The sequence below is a fragment of the Balaenoptera musculus genome, chromosome 8, assembly GCF_009873245.2.
Source record: "Balaenoptera musculus isolate JJ_BM4_2016_0621 chromosome 8, mBalMus1.pri.v3, whole genome shotgun sequence".
Taxonomy (NCBI): domain Eukaryota; kingdom Metazoa; phylum Chordata; class Mammalia; order Artiodactyla; family Balaenopteridae; genus Balaenoptera; species Balaenoptera musculus.
Genome location: NC_045792.1, coordinates 104,678,637 through 104,702,280, shown reverse-complemented (window position 1 = coordinate 104,702,280; position 23,644 = coordinate 104,678,637). Strand labels below are relative to the sequence as shown.

The window sequence follows — 23,644 nt, the reverse complement described above, 5'->3', positions numbered from 1 at the left end:
CCTGCCCAGAGCCTTCAAGGACTCCCCAGAGCCTATCCAGGTTCAGACTCCATCTCCATTCCCATCTTCGTCGTGCAGTCACTAAGTGCCCCTGGGCTCTGGGGTGGGTTCAGCCTGGCATTCAGGGCCTCCCAGGCCTAGCTCCTTCCCATAGTGCTCCCGCCAACCTGAGCCACTCCTGACTGCCGGGCCCTTCCCTGCATCGGAAATGCATCCCCACCTCCTCCACCCCAATGCTGGAGGCCCAGCTCAAAAGCCATTTCCTCAGAGACTCCGTGGAGCCGAGTCCTTGCCAGCAGAGTCCTGCAAGGAGCGGGCAGCAGCAACATCACCCATGGGGGCCCGGATGGCAGGGACTTGGGGAAGAGAAAGTTGAACAGAGCCTCTGGGTACGTGAGGCCTGGTGCTGGGCTATCCCTCAGGCTTCAGGGACCTCTACTGGAGGCTGCACAGCAAGGCCAGAGGTGAAACCAAAGCCAGAGACGACTAAGGCCAGAGCCTGCGGTGTGGCCCCAAGGGCAGAGGTGCTCATCTGTCCACAGGGGTGTCCTCGGCATGGGTCCTGGAGGGCCAGGTGGGCTCGGTCAGTCCAAACATGACACCAAGCACCAAACGGCAGGCACCTCCTCCTGCTTCCCTGGCAGTGGGCGGAAGACCCTCTCTGCTCCCGCAGGGCGGGAGGGGTGGAGTGGGAGCCCCTCCCCACCCCGGGGTGCTTGGGCCTGGGCTGGCTGTGGGTGCCTGCCGTGGAGGTGGAGGGGATCTGGCACCACCAAGACCCTCTCTCCTCAGGCCCCAGCCCCGTGGAGACTGAAAATGACCGTCGGGCACAAAAGAGTCTGACACAGCCAAGGAGTCAGGCACCATTTTTTATAAAAACGCGTATATCATTTTTCACTCTTTAAAATCACATTCAAAAATCGGCAAAGAAACGCCCCGGGGGGTGAGTAGATGGGAGGGGAGGGCCCGCTGACCCAGCCCCAGGGGAGAGGGCGCGACACCACACACGGCAGCGACTGGCATGAGGGGGCATGCTGCGGGCGAGGTGGCGCCCTGTGGGCAGTGGCACTGACGGGACACGGGGCTCGGGGGCTGGACGGCCGGGGGCGCGCACGGAGCGGCCTGGCGTGGGGAGGGCTGCCCCACCCGGCCCCCTCTCACTGTGCTGCCCGGCCAGCCCAGGCCGGCCCCCTGTGGTCCTGGGCAGAAGAGGCCCTGCCCAGCCCAGGGAAAGGGGGCTCGGGGCCAGGCGAGGCCAGTGTGGCACAATCCACAGGTGCCTTTCTGTGGTCCCTGAGCCTGGGCGCTTGGGGTGGGAAGAAGAGGGGGCTTCGGTGAGGGCAGCAGCAGCCGCTGCCAACGCCACCTCCTGGCCAAGCCCCGTGGTGTCCAGGGAAGGTGGGAACGGGGGACTCTTCCCAAGAAAGGGTGCAGGAGCCTAAGTCACGTGGGAGGCCCTGGGGTCAGGGAGACAACGGGCTCCCTTGTCTACCGACTAGCTGGAGGGCACGTCAGTGCAGGGCTGTGTCCCTGTGACAGGAGGGGCCGCGGTGGGAAAATTCAAGTAGCATCCCTGCCCTGTGGCCTCCCCTGGGCTGGGGAACGCCGGGCCACCCAGCTGGGCTGTGGGCACAGAGCTGGAGGTGGCCCAACTCCACGTGGCACCATCCCTGGGGAAGGGGCAGGAGGGCCGCTGGGGGCGGCTGCTCTCCCTGCACAGGAGGACACCGGGGGTGGGTGGCCCCTGGGGGCGGGGCCGAGGGTGGCTGGGTGGGCGGCAGCGGGAGCCAAGGCAAGCGGGCCCCTCCCTGGGGGCTGGGCCAGGCTGGGGCCACAGGAAATCACAATAATTACAAAATAAAAACTTTTCCGCTTGGCGGGAAAACAAATAATAAAAATTCAACAAAATAAATTAGAGGTTTATAAAAGGCGGGCGGGCAGGAGGGCGGCCGGGCGGGTGGCGGCAGCAGGTCAGAGGCCGTTGGCGCTGCCGCGCTGCACCAGCGGCACCTTGCTCAGCTCCACGACGGGCGAGCGCGGCTTGTTCTTCATCTTGGGCACCCGCTGCACCAGCTGCTGGGCCTCGCGGTAGGCGTCACGCAGCTCCTTCTTCCACTGCACCAGCTCGGGGTCGCTCTGCACACACCCCGAGGTCTGTCAGGGGGGGCCCCCGAAGGCCGCTCTGTCCCCGCCCCCGCCCACCGCCCGGGCCCCCACTCACATCGCACTGCAGGACGAACTGCTTGCCGCCGCGGATCTTGAGAAGGAGGCACTTTCGCTCCTTGATCTGTGTCTCCTCCACCGACTGGATCTCCTCCATGGTCAGCAGGCTCTGCTGCAGGGCGGGGAGCGGGCGGTGAGGGCGCGGGACAGGCCCCGCCAGCCGCCAACCCCAGGGGCTCCCGGCCCCGGCCCCGGCCCGCTCCTTACCGGGGCCTCGCCCTCGCCCCGCCACTCGAGCCGGTTGGGGAACAGGTAGAAGTACCGCCGCTGCCACTGGGTCAGGAAGGGGTTGCCCATCTTGGACATGTAGCCGTGCATGATGCAGTCCTTGCCCAGGGCGTAGTCTGATGCAAGAGAGTAAGAGAGGGGGACTCAGCCGGGCCCGCTCCGCCCGGGTTTGAATCCTGGGTCGGCTGCTCTCTGGCTGTGACCTTGGCTGAAACCTGAGCCTGTTTCCGATCTTTAAAGCAGGCACTGGGCGCCCACGGCAGCCGCCGACCCTCACCTTCCTCGTGGCCCAGCTGCTTGTTTTTGGTTTTCTTGCGGGCCTCCAGCCGGTCCGTCTCAACGTTGATGGTGTCGAAGACAGTCTCTGCCACCTCCTGCTGCCACCGCTCCGAGATGGTGAGGGGGAAGTTGCGGTAGAGCTCCTGGTCGCTGTCCAGTAACTTCACCGCAGGGACAGGGAAGAGACATCCATCAGCCACAGGCCTGCCTGGCCGCAGGGCCCCAGGGCAGGGGGGTCTGGTCCCACCGCCGCCTCCAAGGATGTTTGGGGAGGAGAAGCCTGAGGCCCAACAGGCAGACGGGGCTGGCGTGGGGTCTCACGGGGCAGAGGAGGGAGGAGGATGCCAGCGGGCTGGGCTCAGAGCTCAGGGCTGAGAGGCCAGGCAAGGCCCAGTACCTTGATTCCTTTTGTGTCCTCCTCATCAAAGGAGCCAATGTCGAAGGCATCTGCCGCATTCACCTCCCCTCGTGGGGGCATTAGCGGGGGAGGGTACTGCAGCAGAACAGGGGCTGACCATCAGCACGGGGCGGGGGCTACAGAGGGCCCCACCCGGCCCCGGCCTCCAGGCTGTTACCTTCTGCAGGAAGACCATCTGCCAGTCCAGGGAACGGAAGAAGGGGCTCTCCTTCACTTCCTGGGCCCTGCAGGGAGAGCGGGTCATCGGGGCTCGGCACCACCCAGGCCGGGGGGCGAAGCCTGGGCTGTGGGGCAGGTGGCCCAGGTTAACTCCTGGTTCAGCCACTCTCTGGCTCTGCGACCTTGGGCAAGTTCCCTAAACCTCAGCCGGTTTCCCCATCTCTAAAATGGGGAGAACAGCAGTTCCCACATCGTAGGGCTGGCGTGAGTTTTAATATTGTGAATCTTGCAACATCATGCCCAGCGCTTAGTAAATGTTTAATAAACATAAAAAGCTCCTGTCCTCATCATCTGTGTTACAAGGCCCCTCGGGAAGCTGGTCCACACCCACCTCCAGCAGCTGCACGGCAGGCAGCCCGCCCCCTGAGAACACTGGGCAGGGCTGGCCACGCCTCAGCTTGTGAACTCTTCAAAGGAGGCTGGGACCATGGAGGAGGCTCCAGTGATAGGACACAGGCCTTGTCTTCTTAGGGGCACAGGCAGAGGCTCGGGCAAACTGGCCCAGCAGCCCACTGCAGAGGCCTGGACACAACAGCGTGGACACCACCCAGGGCCCAGCAGGGAGGGAAGGCCTGGGACAATGGCCCTGGTCTCAGGCACTCACCCTCGGCCCAGGCAGCCTAGCCTCCTGTTGACGTCCCTCTGTAGCAGCCCCTCCAGCAAGGAGCGGAGCTCGGGGGAGAAGGAGTCGGGCAGCTCCACAGCCTGCAGGGAGGAGGTGGGGGACGTTGGCAGAGGCCCGGGCCCCATCCCAGCTCTGGGGCTCCTGAGGCTGCTTGGGGCAGGGGCGGGAGGGTCCAGGCCCCCAGCAGAGGGAGAGCTTCCTAATTGGCCCCTAGCAGGCATGTCTGCTCTGACGACAGAGAGAGGAGAGCCTAAGGGAAGGAGGCCAGAGTGGGGTTAAGCAGCTGGAGATGGCTGCTGGCCGGTGAGACCCTGATGCCCGCAGGAGACCCCAGCCTCACTGTGGCCACCCATGGACTCCGCCCAGCCTCCCCGGGCTGGGACCCTCCACGCACCATGGTCAACGTCATTCTGTCGATCTCATGCTTGTCTTTGGTCTTGTGCTGCCGGAAAGGGCTATGCCTGGGCAAGAAAGGCCGAAGTCCAAGGTCAGAGGACGGGAATGGGGAAACTGAGGCAGGCAGCATGAACGATCCTTGCCAAAGCCAGGGATGGTGCCACCCCTAACGCCCGGGCAGCAGTGGGCCCCCTACCCCCCGCCGCCTCCTTCCTGGCCTGGGGAAGAGCCTGTCTCTGTCCTGTCCCACCCGCCCTGGGATGGCCCACTCACCCTCGCAGCAGCTTGAAGAGCATGCAGCCCAGCGAGAACCAGTCGGCGCTGCTGTCGTAGGCCACGCCCTTCTGCAGAACCTCGGGGGCCATGTACCCGTGGGTGCCCCTGTGGGAGCGAGGAGGCCGTGAGTGGGTCCGGTGGAGGGTGCGGGAAGGGAGAGGGGGCTGGGGCACTCACACGCTGGCGTGGGGCTTCTTCTTGGAAAAGTCGCAGGCCAGGCCCAGGTCTGAGATGCGCACGTGGCCATGCTCGTCCAGCAGGATGTTGGCCGGCTGTGGAGGAAGCCCAGTGAGCCGTCCCCCGAGCAGCTCAGGACAGGGCCCAGCCAGGCAAGACGCCAGCTGGGGCGCTGTCTTTGCTCTAGAGGGTATGGGTGTCCAGGGACAGGGCCCTGGGTCGGGGGCGCGGAGGCGAGGAGCCAGGCCGGGCCTGTCTTGGGAACGGGGGCAGCCGTGCTGGGAGGAGGGAGGGGCGCCTCACCTTCAGGTCCCGGTAGACGACAAAGCGGTTGTGCATGTGCTCCAGGCCCAGGATGATCTCGGCCGCGTAGAAGCGCATGTCGGCCTCGGAGAAGACCCCGTGCTGGGACAGGTGGTAGTGCAGGTCCCCGCCTGAGGGAAGCAGCCGATCAGGGGGGTGCTCAGCTCCCACCCCGGCCCCCAGCCCCGAGATCCACCTGGGGCCAGGCCGGGCACCCACCGTTCATGAGATCCAGGATGAAGCTGAGCTTGTCTGGCGTGTGGAACGCGTACGACATGCAGACGATGAACGGGCAGTCCTAGGAAGGGGTGGAAGAGGAGGTCAGCAGAGGCTGTGCCAGGTTCGGAGCCAGAGGCTGAGCTGGAGGCCAGCTGCCCGCTCACCCCGGTGCTGACGAGGGAGAGCATGATGCGCTCGTTCAGGGCCAGCGTCTCCCCTTGCTTCATCTTGATGCGCTTCTTGTCCAGACACTTCATGGCATACCTGCGGGGGAGGGGCTGGTTGGTCAGGCGGTCCGCTGGTACCTGCAGTGCAGGGCCCCAGGGGCGAGGTGGGGCGGGCAGTCCTCAGGGCCCTTGTGGGGAAGACTAGACACCACGACAAGCGTATGACACAGAGACAGAGAGAGGGCAGAAGTGCTGGCGGGCCGGGGCTCCAGGGGCCATGGCGGGTACCAGAGCAAGAACCGTGTGTGGCCCTCTGCGGACACCTGCCCATTCAGGCCCCGCCACCTGCCTTCAGGGCACCCCCTGTGGCCCTCCTCTCCCTCAGGCACGCCACCAAGTGCTCACATCTTGCCCGTGTCGGCCTTCCGGCACCCGTAGACCTCGCCGAAGCCCCCTCGCCCGATGATGCGGTGCACGCTGAAGTCGTTCATGGTCAGCTGCGGGGACGGCGGCAGCAACGGGGTCACTGCAGGCTGCCTGGGCCCCGCCCTGGGGCCACCGTCGCCATGTGCTTCCCTGCCTTGAGCTGTCCCCGCTGGGCTCCTGCACCAACCCCACAGCCACCCCCTGGGGGTTGAAGGGTCGACTCCCCTGGCCTCCCCAGCCCTGGCCCAGCCCTGGGGCCCGGGTCCCTGGGGAGGAGCAGCAGGGAGAGGGCTCTCCACGCCCACCCAGCCCACTCACATGGATGTTGAGCTCCACATTCTTCCACTGGCAAAATCGTGTGAATTTATCGCTGCGAGAGAAGAAACCAGGCTCAGTTGAGCCTTAGGAAGTGAGTGAAATGATGCTGGGGTGAGCCGGCCTCACCCACTACCATTCCCTGGGCTCCCGAGCCTCAGTGTCCTCTTCTGGGGTTGCCCAGGAAGACTGCCAGCCCGAGCTGCCCCCAGCCCCACCAATGCTGGCGCTGCTGTCTGTCTGCAGGTTCCTGCTGGGATGAGATAAGCTTAGGGGTGAGGTCTTCCAGTCTGACCCCGACTTCCCGCTACCACATCCACAACAGTGCTCAGCCCGTCCCTGCTTGCATACTTCCAGTGACACACCACTCACTCCCTGTGGAGCCCCCACTCCACGACGAGGCAGCTGGGACATTGAGAAAGCTGTTCCTTGCACGGAGCTGAAATCTCCCTACAACTCCCACGCACCGTGAAGGCCACAGTGGGCAGCGGGGTGGGCAGTGTGTCCTCTCGTGCCCATCCCTACCACCGGCCTGATGCTTCTCAACCCCAACGGGCCCAGCGAGGGGCTAGACAGTCCATGGGAGGGAAGACGCATGGGTGGTCCCTCGCTCCCTTTCGACCCTCCCTGGACAGGCTTGGAGGTGCCTGGTGCTGAGAAGGATGGGGCGGGAGTGTCAGAGAGGTGACCTCTTAGGATTGCCCGCGCTGGCGTGTAGACAGCCCCAGGGGCCCGCGCGCTGGGGACTCAAGCAGGCTGGCTTCTCTCCTCCGCGCCATCCACACCCCTTCTCAGAGCGCCTCTTCCCCACTTTCTGCTGCCGCTCACACCCCGCTTCTCACCTCTCAATGAATTTCTGGAACACATCTCCTCGGAGGTTCTGACAGATCTCTTCGATGTATGGCTAAAGGAGGAAGCGGGAGGTTGGTGGCTGAGCCAGAGCGGGAGCCGAGCAGGCTCCGGGACGTGTGCTGCCCAAGGGGGACTCCGGCTGGGCTGGGCGGCAGCGGGGAAAAGCCCAGCACACACCTGGAAGAGATCCGGAGGCACCTGCTTCCTCACCAGATGGCCCTGGACGTGCTCGATGGCACTTTTCGAGAAGGGCTGGGGAAGAGAGAGGTGTATTCATTCTCCACGGGTCCGCCCCTCCCGTCCCCACGCCCGCGCCGGCACGCGGGCCCGGGCACTCACGTGTGAGCAGGCCAGCAGCTCCTTCATGATGTAGGTGTCAAAGATCTCCCGGCTGCAGGCCAGGCGCTCCTCCTCTGTCTCCAGCTTCTCGTATTTCTTGATCTAGAGGACAAGATCCCCGCAGGTGAGCTTTGGCCCAGCGGGGTGCGGGGGTGTCTTACAGATTCAGCGAAAGCAGCCCAAGCCCTGCCCCTTTCTCCACGCACAGCATGGCCAGGCTAGCCCAGCCTCACCCCCTCGTAGAACTCCACCAAGGGCTTGGCCTCCTCCAGGTGCTTCAGGCAGAAGTCTCGGAAGAGCAGGTACCCTGAAAGCAAACATTGTGCATCACGCCGAGCCACACACCCCGCAGGGGCCTGCCCATCATGGAGGGTGGGGTGGGCTTGGGGCTTCCTGGGCAGAACTGGCCAAGGAGGTGGCAGAGGTGATCTCTGCCCCAGGCAGAGGCTGGCCAAGGTGGCCTCGGAGGCTGACGCCAACCGAAGATTCTTGGATTCGGGGTCGGGGCGCCTGCATCTCTACCCCTCTCAGAATCTGCTTCCTCAGATGGTGGCCGGAAAGTGACAGGTGCCCTGGTGAGGCAGAGGTGGGGAGTAGACTCTGGCGCCCAGGTCCCCCACCCTCTCACTGCAGTCTGGGGCCTGTAGCTCCTCAAGGAGGGCGACACACCCACCGGTCAGGCTGTGCAGGGGCAGTGAGATCCACCCGGCCCAGGCCAGGGCTGCTGCGTGGGGGCAGGAAGGCAGCCTCCGGGCGGGGGGCGGGGGGGGTGTCCCTCTCCCTGGGCCTTACACCCCCCTCCGACATGTGGCTGATTCTCACAGCAGCCACGAGAAACAGGCAGACAGGGAGGGCAGGTCCAGCTGGGGAAACCGAGGCTCAGGGAGACCTGTCAGGCAGGCGGTGTGTGGCAGCATGAGCAGAACTCAGGGCCCTTCTGTCCAGTGGCAGGTCCTGGGAAGGACAGGCCAGAGAGTGTGGCCTTGGTGCAGGGGGCCTCAAAGGGCATGGGCCTCTGGGCAAGGGAAGAGGTGAGACGGGCTGTAGGAAGGGCTCACAGGAGGCCGTGCGTGGGCTAGGCCTCATCCTCCCCAGGGGTGGGGGCCGGAAGCCTGGCCCCAGAGCAGCCCTGGAGGGCAAAGCAGAAGGAAGGGTGGTCTCTACTCCCTCCAGCCCAACATGGGTGACCAGGCTCGAGCTGGGTGGCTTTCCACACCTCTTGGGGGCACTGTCCCCACTGCCTGGGCACCTCTGCCAGAGCTCACGGCCAGCACTTCTGGTAAGGGCAGACTGGCCTTTCGATAGTGTGACTTTAGTAACTTGTGACCAGGGCTTCCCAGTGGGCCAGGGGCTTTCACTGCCACCGCCTCACCCGGCCCTCCAACAGTCTTGGGCAGCGGGGCTCCTGAGTCCTAGCTCCCAGGTGAGACTCATAGAGAGGTGAAGCAATGTGCCAGGTCACAGAGCACAGGCAGGGGACCCACACTGCGTGCTTCCCGACACACTGACTCGCTAAGCCTGACCTCCAACGCCCGATCCTGCCAGGCCCGGCCACTCCCATTTCAAAGCCGAGATCCCGTTCTCCGGAGCTGTGTGTGGCCGGAGCCTGCTTCCCTGAGCCCCGCCTCACCCTTCCCTGTGTGCCAGGTCCGTGGGGTGGACCCACGATGCCTGTTAAGACACGGGCACTGAGGACGAGGAACGGAGGGGCCGGCCAAAGCAGGCTGCTCACAAAGAGGGCCCGTGGGGGCGGGGTGGGGGCGACCACAGCCCGGCGGGCGCCACAGGAAGGGCCCCGCCCCTTCCTGTCAGTTCTACCAACGGCCCCGAGCAGCTGTGCCTGCACCAAGGGGAAGCTGCAACTCTCAAAAACAAACCCCAAAGGAGGAACTTCCCTGGCGGCCCTGGGAGACTGCTGGCCCCGCCCCTTCAGGGGGCTCCGGGGCCGACGGCCAGGGGCTGGGAGGGCACTAAGTCACCGCCCTGCTGCCACCGGGGGGCTCGCTGGCTGCCCTGCCCCCTGCCCCGGTGGTTGGGAGGCCAAACCTCCTGGGAGAGGGGAGCACAGCCCAGTCGGCTGGGGTGGGGGCAGGAAGGTGGCCCCGGCGTCCTCCTGCCCCCATCCCCCGGCCTGGGCAGCTGGACAAGTGGCAGAAGCCCCAGGGCCGGCAGAGTCCCCACCGTACTCACCCAGCTTCTGGGAGAAGATCTTCTCGAAGGTCACCTCGCCCCGGTCCTCCAGGTACTTCTGCATGACGCTGCGGATGCTGAAAGACACAGGGGCCGCGGTGACCTGGAGCCCCCAAGGCTCCTGGCAGGCCTGCTGGCCCTGCTTCCCTGGAAGGTCGCTGCTTCCTCTCCCAGAATCCAGAGTGGAGGGCACTGCTGGTGGGTGTCATCGCTCCCTCCAAGAAGCCAGCCACCCCTGTTGGACCTGACCGTGGCCACACCAGAGGGACCTGAGCAGTCCTGTGCCTGCCTACCAAGGCTCTGTCCCCCAAAGCTAGGGTGACCAGCAGGGGGGTGCTCAGAAGCCTGGTCCCAGCGCTGCCTCGTCTGGCTTTAGGAACTTGGCCAAACCTCAAAAGCCAGGACTCACCCATCAGCTAATGATGGGTCACGAAACTATGGCCCATCCTGACAATGGGATACTACTTGGCCAGGAAATGGAGTGAAGTGCTGGTGTACGTGTGCGTCACGGTATAGATAAACCTAAGAGTATTCTGCTAAGTGAACAGAAAGTCACAAAAGGCCACATATTATATGATTCCATTTATACCACCCTTCCAGAACAGGCAAATCTACAGACAGAAAGCAGATTAGTGAGTGTCAGGCTGGAGAAGAAAAGGGGAATAACTTCTAATGGGTACAGGGTTTCTTTATAAGGTGATGGAAATGTTCTGGAATCAGGTAGTGGTGAAGGTTGCACAACACAGTAAATGTACTAAAATCCACTGAATTGTACACTTTAACATAATGAATTTTATGTTATGTGAATTATATCCCAACATTGAAAAAAAAAGCCAAGCCTCAGTTCCCGTGTCCCTGATACCCGAAGTAAAAACCCCTGCCCCTGGGTCGCCTGGGAGGGCAGCGGAGCAGAGGCCGCTGTTGTGACCACGGAAGCCCAAGCCCACACTCCCCGCCCCTGGCTACCTCCCCCCACCGCCGAGCGCTGTCTGGGAAAGCCACACCTGGCCACGCTTCACGCCTCAGTCACCTCTTGCTGTCCCTTCCTCTCCCTTCCTGGGCCACCTGCAGTCCCGCCCTGCCAACCGGCTGTGGTCCCATTTGGACCTCACTAGCCTGGGCTCCTCATTGCTCTCAGCTGCCCATGCTGAGGGCCGTGCTGGGCAGTCACACCTGAGCCCGTGCAATGCCCACAGACCTCAGGATACGTGGGGCTGCCAGCAGGCCACGGATGAAGAGGACTCTGTGTGCCCACCTCTCTGTATCCCCGCACCCCTGTCGGAGCCCAGCACAGGGTCCTGCTGCCCATCACCTACTGGACGGTGCCATACAACCCTGCCCCCCCAGTCCTGCGCCGGTGGTTCTGTGACATTAGACAGCATGAGACAAAGCCTGAGTGGGGCCCCATCATCTGGAGGAGACTCAGGCAGGAAAGAATGTTCCGGGTCATTGGCAGAGGCCGTGTGGAGAAGGCAGAACCTCACTGGGTTCCTCAAATGCAAACAGTATGTCACCAGGTGACAAAGCCCAGGGCAGGTGGGTGGGCATGGGGGCAGGCAGGGAAGACCCAGCCAGGGATGAGCCACGGGTCAGGGAGGAGGCTCAGCGGACAACACCTGGGAAGCTCAGTCCAGGGCGGCGGGGGAGCAGACAAACTCTGCTGGGGGCACGCACAGGAGGAAGCCCAGGTGGCTGATGACACTGGGCCGGGAAGGAGGGGAAGAAACAAGGTGGGGCAGGAGCAGGCTCGCCTGTTGGATGGATGGATGGAAGGACAGAAGAAGAGCTGACGAGGCCAGCTGGGGGTCTTGAGGCCCTGGGCCCCATCAGAGAGGGGGCCTGAGGAGAGAAGGCTCCAGGCAGGGCCAGTGCAGCCAGCAGACGCCGCCCAACCCCTGGCCTGGGCTCGCAGGCGGGGCGACTCCTGCCCTGTCCTGCTCAGCACTTTCCTTCTCAGGTGGTCTGGGTGGAGGCCCAGACCCTGGCCCTCCTGGGCCCTTGTCCGCATTCGGGCCACGCAATCCAACATGGAAGCAGGCAGAGCCAGTGTGAGCAGTCCTGGAGCTGTGACCCCTCCCCCCAGACGCTCGGAGATGCCGTGACCTCCTCCGAAAACTGTCTCCACAGGAAGAAGGGTGCCGATGACCTGGACAGCCCTACTGTGTCCCCATCCTGTGACTCCAGCCGACAAGAGAAGAGCGCCAGCTGAGGGCCAGCGGCCCAGTGGCCCTGCACTACCACGGCAGAGCCGGTTCCCTCCCGGAAAGTGAGGACGCCCTCCACAACCGCAGGGACCCCAAGGCCGCGACGTGGCCCTCAGCCACGCTGGCACACCCTCCCCTCCTGGGGGCCACACACCTGCTCACGTCCACCAGCCACCGTCAAGGACACATCTCCCTGGCCCCGTGGGACTCCCAGGGACTCAGGAGAGGAGACCAGACCCCAAGTCCCTCATGCACTTCACACACATCAGAAGCTAAAAAATCTGTGACACTGAGCAAGACACAGCCCCCGCCCTGGGGCCTGCGGACTGGAGACAGGGAGCCCAGGGAGCCTGTGGGGCACAGTCTGTGCCGACCTCTCAGGGCTCCCAGCTCTGCGAGGGACAGCTTGGGGCCTCCCGTTCAGATAGGGAAACAGGCCGGGGGGTGTGCCGGGTCGAGCACAGCAGGGTGGGCCCAGTCCAAGGTAGTGAAGGCTCAGCAGGGTCAGGAGACCAGGCAGCCGGGAGGTAGGGGTGTGGAGCCCGGGGACCCTGCGAGGGCCAGATTTCTCCTGGGAGGTGGACAAAGCAATAAAGAGGGAAGAAATATCACAAAATGTCGATCTTCCATGGAGCTGGATGGTCAGAGGGAACGCCCAGACAGGTAGACGCAGGTGACAGGCAGGGTGACTCCGGTCTGTCAGATGACCCCATGGGGCAGCTGGGCGTGGCCCCTGCAAGAGTCACTGGGAAGCCCCCTGCCCCTGAACCAGCAAGACTGGCGCCAGCTCAGCCAAGGTGGCGCGATGGGAATGCCCAGCCCAGAGCAGTGCCGCCACTTCCCGCCGCGGGGCTCGGGGGCTGGACGTGCAAAGGCCGGGAAACGCGCTCGCAGAGGGCCTGCCCGCGAGAGAGCAGAGCCGGTGTCTCCTCTCCAGGCTCCGCAGCCGGCGCGGGCCTCCTCCCCTCCTGGGGGCTCTGCCACCGCTCGGCCCAGGGTGCGGAGGAAAGGCCCGGGCTCCGCGCTGCTCAGCGGCCAGACCCTGCCTCCCTCGGAAGGCTGCACGGGGTGGATGGCCACAGCATTCTTCCCAGCCCGCAGCACTTCCACTTTCTTCCTTAAAAAGAAAAAAATGTTTTCTAAATAAAATAAACACCTCCCCCCCCAACCAACATGAGGTCAGACTCAGCGGAGTCCTTGAAGGAGAGGCCCCCAAGGCCGCAACGTTAGGGTTTCCTGTCCATTCCCACGGGGCTGGGGCCCAGGGAGCTGGCAGGTTAGAGAAGTGTGTTATGGGGGATGTTCCCGCCAGGGTGGCAAATACAGGCTGGCACAGGAGGCGGTGGCGGCCTCCTGGGCTGGGTCACCTTCATCTCCCGCCCCCCTCTCCCTGATGCTGGCGGAGTCTGAGTGGCGGCGGGCCCAGAGCAGCATTCCTGTCCCCGCCCAGGTCAACGACTCTGATATCCAGGAGCACGTGGTCCCCAGATGGACTCCAGGTTGTCCGGAGAGCCCAGTATCTGCACCCTCCCCGCCCCAGCCCCACCCCCGGCCCCCGAAGGACCCAGCCCCTCCGGGGAACGGCCTCTGTGGCCTTTGTTGCTGCAGTCGGACGGGTACCCAGGCCTGGGCTCCAAATGGCCCTCCCCACCTCCCTCCCTGAGGCCAGGCCAAGTCACAGACTTTAAATGTCCAGTTTCCCCACTTGTAAAATGAGGATGTCAACAAATGCTGAATGGCCAACACTGAGCTGGCCACTGAAAAAGGCGGAGAGGACACAGCAAGAGGAGAACGCAGCCCTGCTGCGAGGGCCATCAGCTCCCTCCCTCTCCTGAAGGGAGTCCTCCTGCCGGAACCCCCAGCATGCGCCTCCTTCTGGAACGTGATCAGAAGCTCCCCAGTCTTGCTCGGGTCTCAGCCCCACACCTGCCGCGTCCTCAGAGGGTGGGGCTCTGACTGGCGAGCCCGCCCCGCGGCTGGGCCCACGAGCACCCCCGAGCCTGAGCGGCCGCCACTCCACTCTGCTCACAGACCAGCCTCACGCACTCGTGCCGCACAGCCTGGGGGCCCCAGTGGGCAGAGCCCAATACCTGCCCTGCCAAAGGAGCAAGGGCCCCCTGGCAGGAGCTGCCCGGCCCCGTTGCCCGACAGCCAGGGCTGCTCACTCTGGCTCCAGCTGCTCCGAGGAGCAGGCCCAGCCTGACACCAGGGGAGAGAGCACTTCCGCCCTCCCAGCCTAGAGCGCGGGCTGGGGTGATGGGACGGCAGGGAGGGGGTAAGGGCTGAGGGGGAGGACTTCCGGCACCTTCCGGCACCACATGGTTCAAAGGGAAAGCTAAGTCCTTCACTCTGTGGCACACGGGCCTCACAGATGACACCCACTCAGGGTCACAGACCGTAGCTTATATGGACCGGGCGGGACCGCAGGGTCAGAAGCAAACGCTCATCTTGATGGTGAAGAAATCGAGGCCAGAAGAAGCTGAGTAGCTCACCCTGAGTCCCAACCAAGTTAGTGGCCAGAAAATGTCCAGCCCTCCCCGAGAAAGGGCCTCCCACCAGGCAAGGGCCTACCCCAGCCTCTGCCGGAGAGCTGGGTGCAGAGTCCCAGGGGACCCCAGACTCGTGCCCTGCCTGCCTTGCCCTCCACCCACTGCCAGTGGCTGCGGGAGCCCATCAGGCTGGGGGCAGCCTTGGCCGGCACCTGGCTGGCCAAGGGTCATGGTCCCTGTGCTCCCGTGTGACAGGAATGCCAGAGCCACAAAACCTCAGGACGGTGCAAGCTGGCCCGGGGACTCTGGGCCTGGCGGGTCTGGTGCAGCCACGCCGGGAACCGTCACGCTCTGGGAGACGACGACGGTTAAGCCAGCAGATCAGAGGCTGCAGCCGCGGCGGGGGCGCTCCTCCGTGGCATTTCCAGGAAACCTGGCACCGAGGTGGCAGCAGCACAAGGAAGTCCCCTGGGGCTTCTTATTAATATTTCTCAATGACTCTCCTTGGGGCTGACAACATCCTCTGAGCTCGAACACAGGGCCACACACCAAATGGGAAAGACCAACCCAAACGGCCAACTCTGGAGCAAGTCCCGGGCCAGGGAAGAGAAAATGACAGCACGGCGCACCACACACATGAGCCCACCACGAATGTCCGCAGCGACCCAGGTTCCCCAGGGCACGGTGGCCACAAAGTGACAGCTTGCAGGATGTGCGGGAAAAGGCACTCCGGCGGCCTTGTCACACACACGACTTCTACCCCCCCCCACAATTCACTGCTGCCATCACCTCAGAACAAACCCAGAACAACTTCCAGGGCTCCGTGCCCTGCAGCTCCCAGAAAGGGGGCTATCCCCGACCCCAAACCCAGAATGGCCTCCAGAGTCAGAGAACTCCCCGCTCAGAGAACAGAGCCGCTAACACGTTCACACCTGAAAACCCACTTCTGAAACCCCGCTCTTTGGCCCGCGGAGACGCTACCCTCCCTGTTAGCAGCGATGCAGAGAGGGCAGGTTATTGTTTCAGAAAAGGCTGCAGCCAAACGCCTCATTTTTAGTACCTCCTGTTTGAAACAGATTAGTGAGAACTCGAGTGTGACTCTGTCTTATGTGTCCAGCAGAGGACACTGGCCCCTCGGGGCCACAGGAACAAAGGGCAGGTGTGCTGGAGGCTGTGCTTTCCTCAAAGACTCTCACGTGCTCGTGGCTTCTGCTGTCTGTTCTGAGGCGGGAGCGTAGTATCCTGGAAGCACCAGCCGTGTGCACGCAGCCTGACCCCACCGGCTCCCAAGCGCTCGGCCCCCCTGCAGAGCCTCCCTGGGTGCCCGGGGCAGGCAGGAAACACCGCTGCAGAGCCTGCCTACACCTGATGTCACCGGGAGTTTACTACTAGGAATTAATCGTGCATTAATAGGACACATTTTTCCTGGGTTGACAGAGCCCAGATTCCCCGACACGGATTCCAACCTGTCATGCTCACGCGCCCTTCAAATCCTTTTACTGAGGGAACGGCAGGCGGGCGAGCAACTTAATGGCAAAAATGTGAAACCCCATGATCTGGAAAGGAGAACAGATGGGAAAAGATGTCCCGGAGACCCATTCCTGGGGAACGCGGGGGCTTCAAAGGCCCAGAGGGAATGACTGCCCAAAAGAGGATCTTGTTTTGTGGGGGGAGGCGGGGGCGGAGAACGCTGCTACTGGAGTGGAAAGTTCTGGGTAAGGGATAAAGGCTGAAAACAGCAGGGTTTCTCCTGGTGATGCAGAACTGGAAGGAGAAGGAAGGGAGAAAACCACTCCTTGCACCTCTTCCCTCTCCACAAATCAAGGGCAGGAAGTCCTGGGAGCAAAGAGTTAACAGGAACGAAGAAGCAGCGGAGGAAGAGCTGCGGGTCTGGGAGACGGGGAAGCCAGAAAAGGGCAGGAAGGAGGAAATCCACGGTGGGGGAGGGACCAGGAAAGGAAGAGCCGAGAGAATGGGAGGCTGCAAGAGGCACCCGGCTCTGACATCTGCCGCTGGGGCTGCCACTGTCACCAGGGAGGGCAGGGACATCTCCTGGGACCGCCCAGGCCGGTCTCCTCCGCCAGGAGCCCAGAGATTAATTACACGAGGCCTCCGTGGTCACATGAAGCAAATGACGCTAATTGCAGGACTGCTGCCGCTGCTGGGAAAGCGAGACAGCGGCTCGTTCAGGGAGAGGCCCAGACCACAGACCCCGAGGGCCGAAGGAGCGGAGAGCTCACCGGTGAAGGGCAGCCCCTCATTTTACCGAGGTGGAAACGGAGGCAGGCTGGGCCAGCATAAGGGACGTGCTGGGGCCCATGTGAGCTGGGACTGCGGTGGGATTAGAAGCCGGTCTCCTGATTCCAGCTGCACAGCTGCCTCTCTCCATGACAAGCGCGAGAAATGGGTCTGTTTCCTCGGGTTCTATAGGGTGACAGAAGGGAAGGCCCCCGTGCCAACTCAGAGTGGCACTGTGCCCAACAGCTCCTGTTCCGCAGCGCTCAGAAGTCAGAGCTGTGATGCCAGCCCCAGTTCCCGGCCAAGCCACAACCTGGGCACCAGCCGCAGGGAGGCTGCCAAGAGGGACCACCCCAAGGTGGGAACGACTCCAAATGGCACCTTGTCATAGACAAACCGCGGCCTTCGTCCCTGGCCCTGACCTCGCGGGTGAGGGGAAGACGTGACCCCAGGCGTGGAGCCGTCTCCTCCGTGCACTAGCTTTACCAGAGCAGCCCAGCTCTGTCCCAGCCGACGGCGAGGGGCTGGGCCTTGATGGTGCCGGGGGCTGCCCTTGTGCTTCCGGGCCAGGGGTGCCAGCTGGCACATTCCACAAAACAAGGACCAGGCTGAGAGCAGAGGTACAGAGGGGTGTGTGGAAGAAATGATGTATAGCAGGGACAGAGCACTTGGGAGTCCAGAGACCCCAAGTTCAAGTGCCACCTCGCCTCCGTGACCAAGTCTCTTCCCCTCTCCCAGCCTCAGTTGCTTCAACTATTAAGTGGGAAAATACCACCTGCCATGCCTGTTTCCCACAGTCGTGAAAAGGATAAAATGGAGTAAAAAGCACTTTGCAAACTGGGAAGTGCCAGGCAGACGTAAGATACAGTCATAATGATCTTCAGGGCAGGAGACATCTGACCCAGGGGGTGGGCGAAGCATCAAGCAAAGGGTGGCATATCCTCCGAGGTGGGAGGCCTGGATTCCTAGGCCCCTCCCCGGCCTTAGCTCACTAACAGTCACTGCTAGGGCCTCTGGTCCATCTCACAGGTGTGGGCAATCTGCCCAATGCGGCGCCGCCAGACGGTGACCCTACCTGAGAACCCATGACACCTGGCTCCTGGTCTCCTGCTGTGTTCCCCTAAAACTCACAGCTCACCTGGTTTCAGACACTATACACAGTCCTGATGTTTCTTGAGCAACTACTACATGCAAGGCATGGCCTTGCCAACCTCACAGTTTGGTTTTTGGATCGACTGAGATGACAAAGGTCAAAAATAAATAATTATAAGTTCCACCATTATTCCTATCACCACCATCAATATCACGGATGTAAAGGGGACAGGAAAAGAGGAACATCTTGTTGCTCACGGTTCTAACACCTGCAGCGCCAACCCAAGGCGGGGCCCCATCAGGAGCAATGCATTCTGGGGCGAGATTACCCAAACGCAGAGAGTTCCAGAAAAGGCCCCGCCTCATACTTTGCAGAAGTCCAAACTGCCAGAGGGTCTCGAGGCCACAGCCACCAAGGAGAGCCGCTGTGAGCCCCAGAGGGTGACTCCCCCATTTCCTCCCTCGTGGCTTTGTCATTTCTGAACTCATTTTTGTTCTGTCGTCGCCGCTCCCTGGACAGCCCGCAGCTGACAGTCAGTCTGGTTCCCGTTTTGAGAAATCTGATTGCAAATCTCTTAGAAAAAAAGGGCCCTAACGGCCTTTTCAAAACACAGGCCAATTTTCCTCTCCCAGGCCTGGTGTTCAGTCAATCTGAAACCCAGAGAACAGGTCACAGAGGAGGGCACCAGAGACGTGGGCACCGCACCCCCTCCCCACCGCCGCAGCCTTGGGTCCCGCTTCAAACACTCAGGGTGCCACAGAGTCACGGTCCTCATTTCACACCATCCACATTTCACAGATGAGAAAACCGAGGCCCAGAAATGGGAAGGGACTTGCCCAAAGTCACATGATTAGACCAAGAGAGCTAGGACGGGCCCAGGCTCCTGGGCTGGCAGGGAACCAGCATGGCAACTCTCAGGCAGGGATGGAGGAGCTTCTGGGGCTGGCCTCACTACTCAGCATGAGAGATCGTGGTGGGCACATGGCTCCTGTAGATGCAGAATGGCCAGGGCCCCCTGGCTCAGACCACAGTGGTGGACACAGTGTGGAACCAGAAGCCGGAAGCCCCGATCTGGTGGCCAGCCACCACCCTGGATGCCGGTGACACTGGGCAGGCCACTCACCTCTGGGCCTTCAGCTTCCCCACCTGTTCCACGGGGACAAAACCACACCTGACCTACCCGCCCATGGGCTGCTGTGAGGCTCAGGCAATGGGAAAATACTCTAGAAGCCGTAAAACGCTGGACAGCCTCAGCTATTGTCCGTATCCAGTCCACTCCTGTGCCCAAATCCTGAACAGCTGAAACTTGGATATCAGGTGCAATGATATCAGTTACCTCACAGAGAGGTGGCAGCTGTGGTCCAGCTGCTGCAGGGGTACTGGGACGTCCCCTGGCAAACAGCACCCACGGGGCACCACAGGCGGGCCTCAGCAGAGGAGGGCTTCGAGGGGAGAGGGACGGAGGGATGTGGCGCACACCATACCCTGCTCCCCACGCTACCCCGGCCCCCAAAGCACTCTCAATCCCCACCCCAGGCCAGTGACCCGCCAGAAGAATGGGGAAGATCCGGGAAGACTTGTCTGCCCCAAACCTCACAGAAGTGTCCACCCGAGGGGAGCCAGGGGCAGGGGTGGTGGAACCCCAAGGCGGGGATGCTGAGAGTAGGGGCAGCGAAAGGATGGGCGATATAGTCAGGCCAGGTAGATGGGCAGGCAGAGGAGGGGACTCCACGGGACCCGGGGACACCCGGAGGAGGAGGAAGGGGAGCACAGGGGCCCTGGGGAAGAAGGCAAGAGCGACGGGCTGACGGAGAAGGGGGCCAGGCGGAGTGTGTGAAGGGAAAGGCGGCAGAGTAGGGCAGGGGCACTGAGCGGGTCGGGGAGCCAGTGCAACTGGAAAGCCCCGGCGTTGGGGCGCTCCGGGTTCAGGTGCACAGGGCCTGGGGCGCAGGGGTCCGGTCAGGGCTGCGGGACGCGGAGAGCTGGCGGGGCAGAGGGGGTCTCGGGGCCAGTGCCCGGGTGGTCTGGGGCTGCGGGGTCGGGGCTCGGGGAGCGGGGCCGAGGGGCCGGCGGGCCGGGGCCGGCGCCCGCCTCACCTGGGTTCGGGCAGCAGGATCTTCTTGCTGGCGCGCGCGGCCGGCGTGGCCTTGCTCTTCTCCATGGCCATCAGGTAGCTCACATCGGCCAGCACCGCCTCCAGGTCCGCCATCTTGGCGGCGGCGGCGGCCTCTCCCGCCGCTCGGCTCCGCTCCGCTCGGCGCGCTCGGCCCGGCCCGGCCGCTCCGTCGGCCTCGGGCGCCGCCGCCTGCCTGGCCCCGCTGGGCGCCCGCGGCTCCGCTCGCCGCGGCTCACAGGCGGCGCCGCCCCATGGCACCGGCTCAGGCCCGGCCCCGGCTCGCTCGGCTCCCGCCGGGACTGCAGTCGGGCCGCCGCCGCCGCCGCCGCCGCCGCCGCCGCCGCCCGCGCCCCGGAGCCGCCGCCGCCGCCGCCGCCGCCTCCGACCCCGCCTGCCGCGCACAGCGCCAGCGAGCCCGCGAGGGGCCGGGCGGGCGGGCGGCGGCGCCCCCTGGAGGCCGCGCGGGCTGGACCGAGCCTGACCCCCGCGGCACCCAGACCCCGCCTCAGCCCCCAACCAGGTCCTCGGCTCTCTGACCCTGACCCCCAGCCATGACTCTGACCCCAGACTTAGAACACGACAGGGACCCTGGACAGAAGACCCTAGACCCAGACCTTGACCACAACTCAGATCACAACTCGGATCCCAGACTCCACGACAGACCATGGCTGTGACCCCAGACTGCCATTGCAGAACGTGATCCCAGGGACTTGGATCTCAGACTCTAGCTCTAACCCCTGACCCCTGACCTTGGACAGAGTCAGAAACCTGACTCCAGACCCGGATAACATTCCTGACCCCAGACTCTAAACAGGACCCCAGACCTAGACCTTGGACCACAACCTCAGACTCTGACCATGACCTCAGATCACCACCCTGGGCCAAACCCCCTTCAAACCCAGATCCTGACACTGACCCCCGACCCGCAACAGGACCCCAGATCCAGATTTTGGACCATGACTTCAAACACTGATCCCAACCACAGACCACCACCTTGATCCCATCTTGGTTACTGACCCCAACCTTGATTCCACCCCCAGACTCAGACCACTACCATGACTCTAAACCCTGGACTTAGGGGCAGGACCCAGACCTGGGCTTGGACCATCAATCCCAGACCAGGGTTCTAGACCCAACACCAAAAACTCTGGACGCGGACCCAGGACCAGGACATCAACCAGGACCCAGACTGGACCTAGAACCCTTAACAGGCCGCCATGGACCCGGGACCTGACAACTGCAGTCAGACTCCAGGCTTACCCCAGTCCCAGTCCCCATTCCTCCTGCTCCAGACCCAATCCAGGCCCCCAGGACTCCCACTCAGGACCAAGGACCCTGCACCAACACCACTCCCCGCCCCGGACAAGAGTCATCATGATTCCACAAAGTGGGCTCAAACCTCTCTCAGCCTGGGAGGGCACCCGGGTCACTGTACTGCCTGGCAAGGGAAACATACTCTGCTGAGAGCCCACAGTGGGGAGGATCCATGTATCTCAAATCGGCACCCCTTACTCAACACGCCCTCGAGAGCCTCTCTCTGCTTTCCAAGGTGACAAGATCCCCTCCCAGTCCTGGACACATGGAGCCAAAGCCTCATGCCAGTTGGTGGGCCAGTAATCAGAACCCTTTTGCAAAGCATAGGATCCCCACGCCCCGCCCCCGCCCTTTGCACTTCTCAGGCTACCTTCTGAGATCAGCCTCGGCAGAGCCTGGAACCAGAGCACATCAGGATGGTGAGGTCTCCTCGTCAGTGGGCGACACCACCATCCACCCAGATACTCAAGCCGGAACTCCAGGCATCATCCTTGGCTCTCCAACTCCCCCTTCCCTAATCTGTCACCACACTCTCTTATCTGGCCTCCAGATAAGAATCTTCTTAAACCTGTCTGCTTCTGAGGATCCCCACAGCTGCTGCCTTGATGCAGGCCCTGACCAGAAATGCCTCTCCCAAATCTAGATCTGATAGGGTTACTGCCTGCTTAGCACTGAGAAGCAGTGCTCCCGGCCTTCTGGGGCTGCTGAGAGTGGGAAATCAGAGGGGGCCCACTCTGCCCAAAGCAGATCAGGTGAGCAAGTTCCTTAACCTGGAAGTCAAGGTCTTGGATGACTGGGTCCTGCTCCCCTCTCAGGCCTGTGTTGCCACCATCCCCTATGCCTGGGGTCCCCCCACCTGCCTACCCATCAGTTTTTACCTCTGTGCCTTTGTTCTTCCGCCCTGTGTCTGGAAGCACTCTGTGTGCCCTCATCCCTGGCTAACTCTTGCTCATCCATTAAGACCCACCTCCTCCAGGTAGCCTTCCCCAATCCCCTGCCTCCAATTCTGTTCATCTCCAGTTCTGCACTTACTGTCTACTTCCTTGATTTGAAAACATCATCAACTGCAAGATGCATCATTTCAAGTTTTTGACAGAGGGGTGGGATGTGTGTGTGTGAAGCTGTATTAAATGTTTGCATCCATTGGAAAATGCGTCCTGATGTTAGAAATGCTAACGTATAGAAAAAGGGTTCCTACCTCCTCCCACTGTAACTGAAGCTCCCAGTTCACCTCTTGCCCCCAGTGCCCACCATGGGATTTGGCACAGAAAGGTATAGTCAGTGTTTGATGAATGAATGAGTGACTGAGTGAATGAGCTCCACAGCCCAAGGTGGCACATGGAGTTCGGGGCAGAAGACGGCCAGAGGCACAGAAGGATGCGCCAGAAGGCCTCTAACTTCCTCTCCTCCCACCTCTCCCTAACTCTTCGGCACTCTAACTACGGCCACCTGGGGTTTCTGGAACCACTCCTATTTAAAACATCCTGTCCAAAGAACTCATCAGACCAGAGTCCCCATGAATTCTGAAAAGCCAGCCATCCTGCTCCCGGAGGTGGCCCTACCTCCCCGACACCACCTGAAAGCCCAGAAGGCCCTTCCCAGCCACTGCCCAACCGGCAACCCAGGCAGGCCTGAAGCTGGGGTTGAGGGAGGGAGAGAGAGACGGAGGGAGGGAGGGAGGGAGAGAGACAGAGAGACAGAGAGACAGAGAGGGGGGGAGAGAGAGAGTCTCCAAGGCACCCCTCACTGATTCCTGGGACCCTGGAAAGCAGCTCTTGGAAGCCCTGGGCTGGGGAGAGGTTGGTCCCAGCCCGGGCCTAGGGAGGCTTTTTTTGGGTAGTGCTGCCCTCTGGTGGTTGAGGGAAGGTCGATTGTCAACTTGCCTTTTCAGGCTGGCTTCAGTCGTTCTCAACCAACTTTGGTGCCTAGACCGTGCCAGCCTCTGGCTGGAATGCTGGGAGTGAATGAGGAGTGGAACCCCATCTCTGCCTAGCTGGCAGGACTGCAGATACATCATTACCTAGCATCTCGCCCAGATGACTAATAGGTGTTGCAAATTTAACGCGTCCCACACTGAGCTCTGGCTCCGCACCCAGCCCGGTCCCACCTGCTCCTCTCCCGCCTCCCCATCTCAGTAGTGGCTCCTTCGTCCTCCGAAAAAACCCAGGAGTCATCCTCCATTCCTCTCTTCCCTCACTTGCCTCTGCCGCGCCCCCCCCGCCCCCACATACACATGCTGTCATCCAGCCTGTCCTGTCGACTACCTGGTGTGTCACCCCAAATCCTTCCACTGTGCCCTGCTAAACCCGATCTGAGTCCCATCACCTGGCGCTGCCTGGCGCTGATGCCTGCACCAGCCTCCTCCCTGCCTCTCCTCTAGCCAGAGTTTTTTTGGTTATTTATTTATTTATTATTATTATTAAATAAATAAATTTACTTATTTATTTATTTTTGGCTGCACTGGTCCTCGTTGCCGCGCGGGCTTTCTCTAGTTGTGGTGAGCGGGGGCTACTCTTCGTTGTGGTGCACGGGCTTCTC

General features: G+C 62.4%; 1 protein-coding gene across 1 annotated transcript; it reads right to left on the bottom strand.

The window, feature by feature from the left end:
• Positions 1 to 853: 853 nt before the first annotated feature.
• On the bottom strand, positions 854 to 20,099 carry GRK2 (G protein-coupled receptor kinase 2). Its single transcript, XM_036861662.1, has 21 exons — positions 19,773 to 20,099; positions 9,653 to 9,729; positions 7,696 to 7,769; positions 7,463 to 7,564; positions 7,301 to 7,375; positions 7,114 to 7,175; positions 6,275 to 6,326; positions 5,936 to 6,027; positions 5,528 to 5,627; positions 5,364 to 5,442; positions 5,145 to 5,275; positions 4,842 to 4,936; positions 4,662 to 4,769; positions 4,387 to 4,453; positions 3,972 to 4,072; positions 3,306 to 3,372; positions 3,128 to 3,223; positions 2,729 to 2,891; positions 2,431 to 2,567; positions 2,222 to 2,335; positions 854 to 2,136 (listed from the first exon to the last, which is right to left on the bottom strand). The coding sequence occupies exons 1-21, from the start codon at positions 19,883 to 19,885 to the stop codon at positions 1,972 to 1,974; spliced, it is 2,070 nt and encodes a 689-aa protein (XP_036717557.1). The 5' UTR covers positions 19,886 to 20,099; the 3' UTR covers positions 854 to 1,971.
• Positions 20,100 to 23,644: the final 3,545 nt, after the last annotated feature.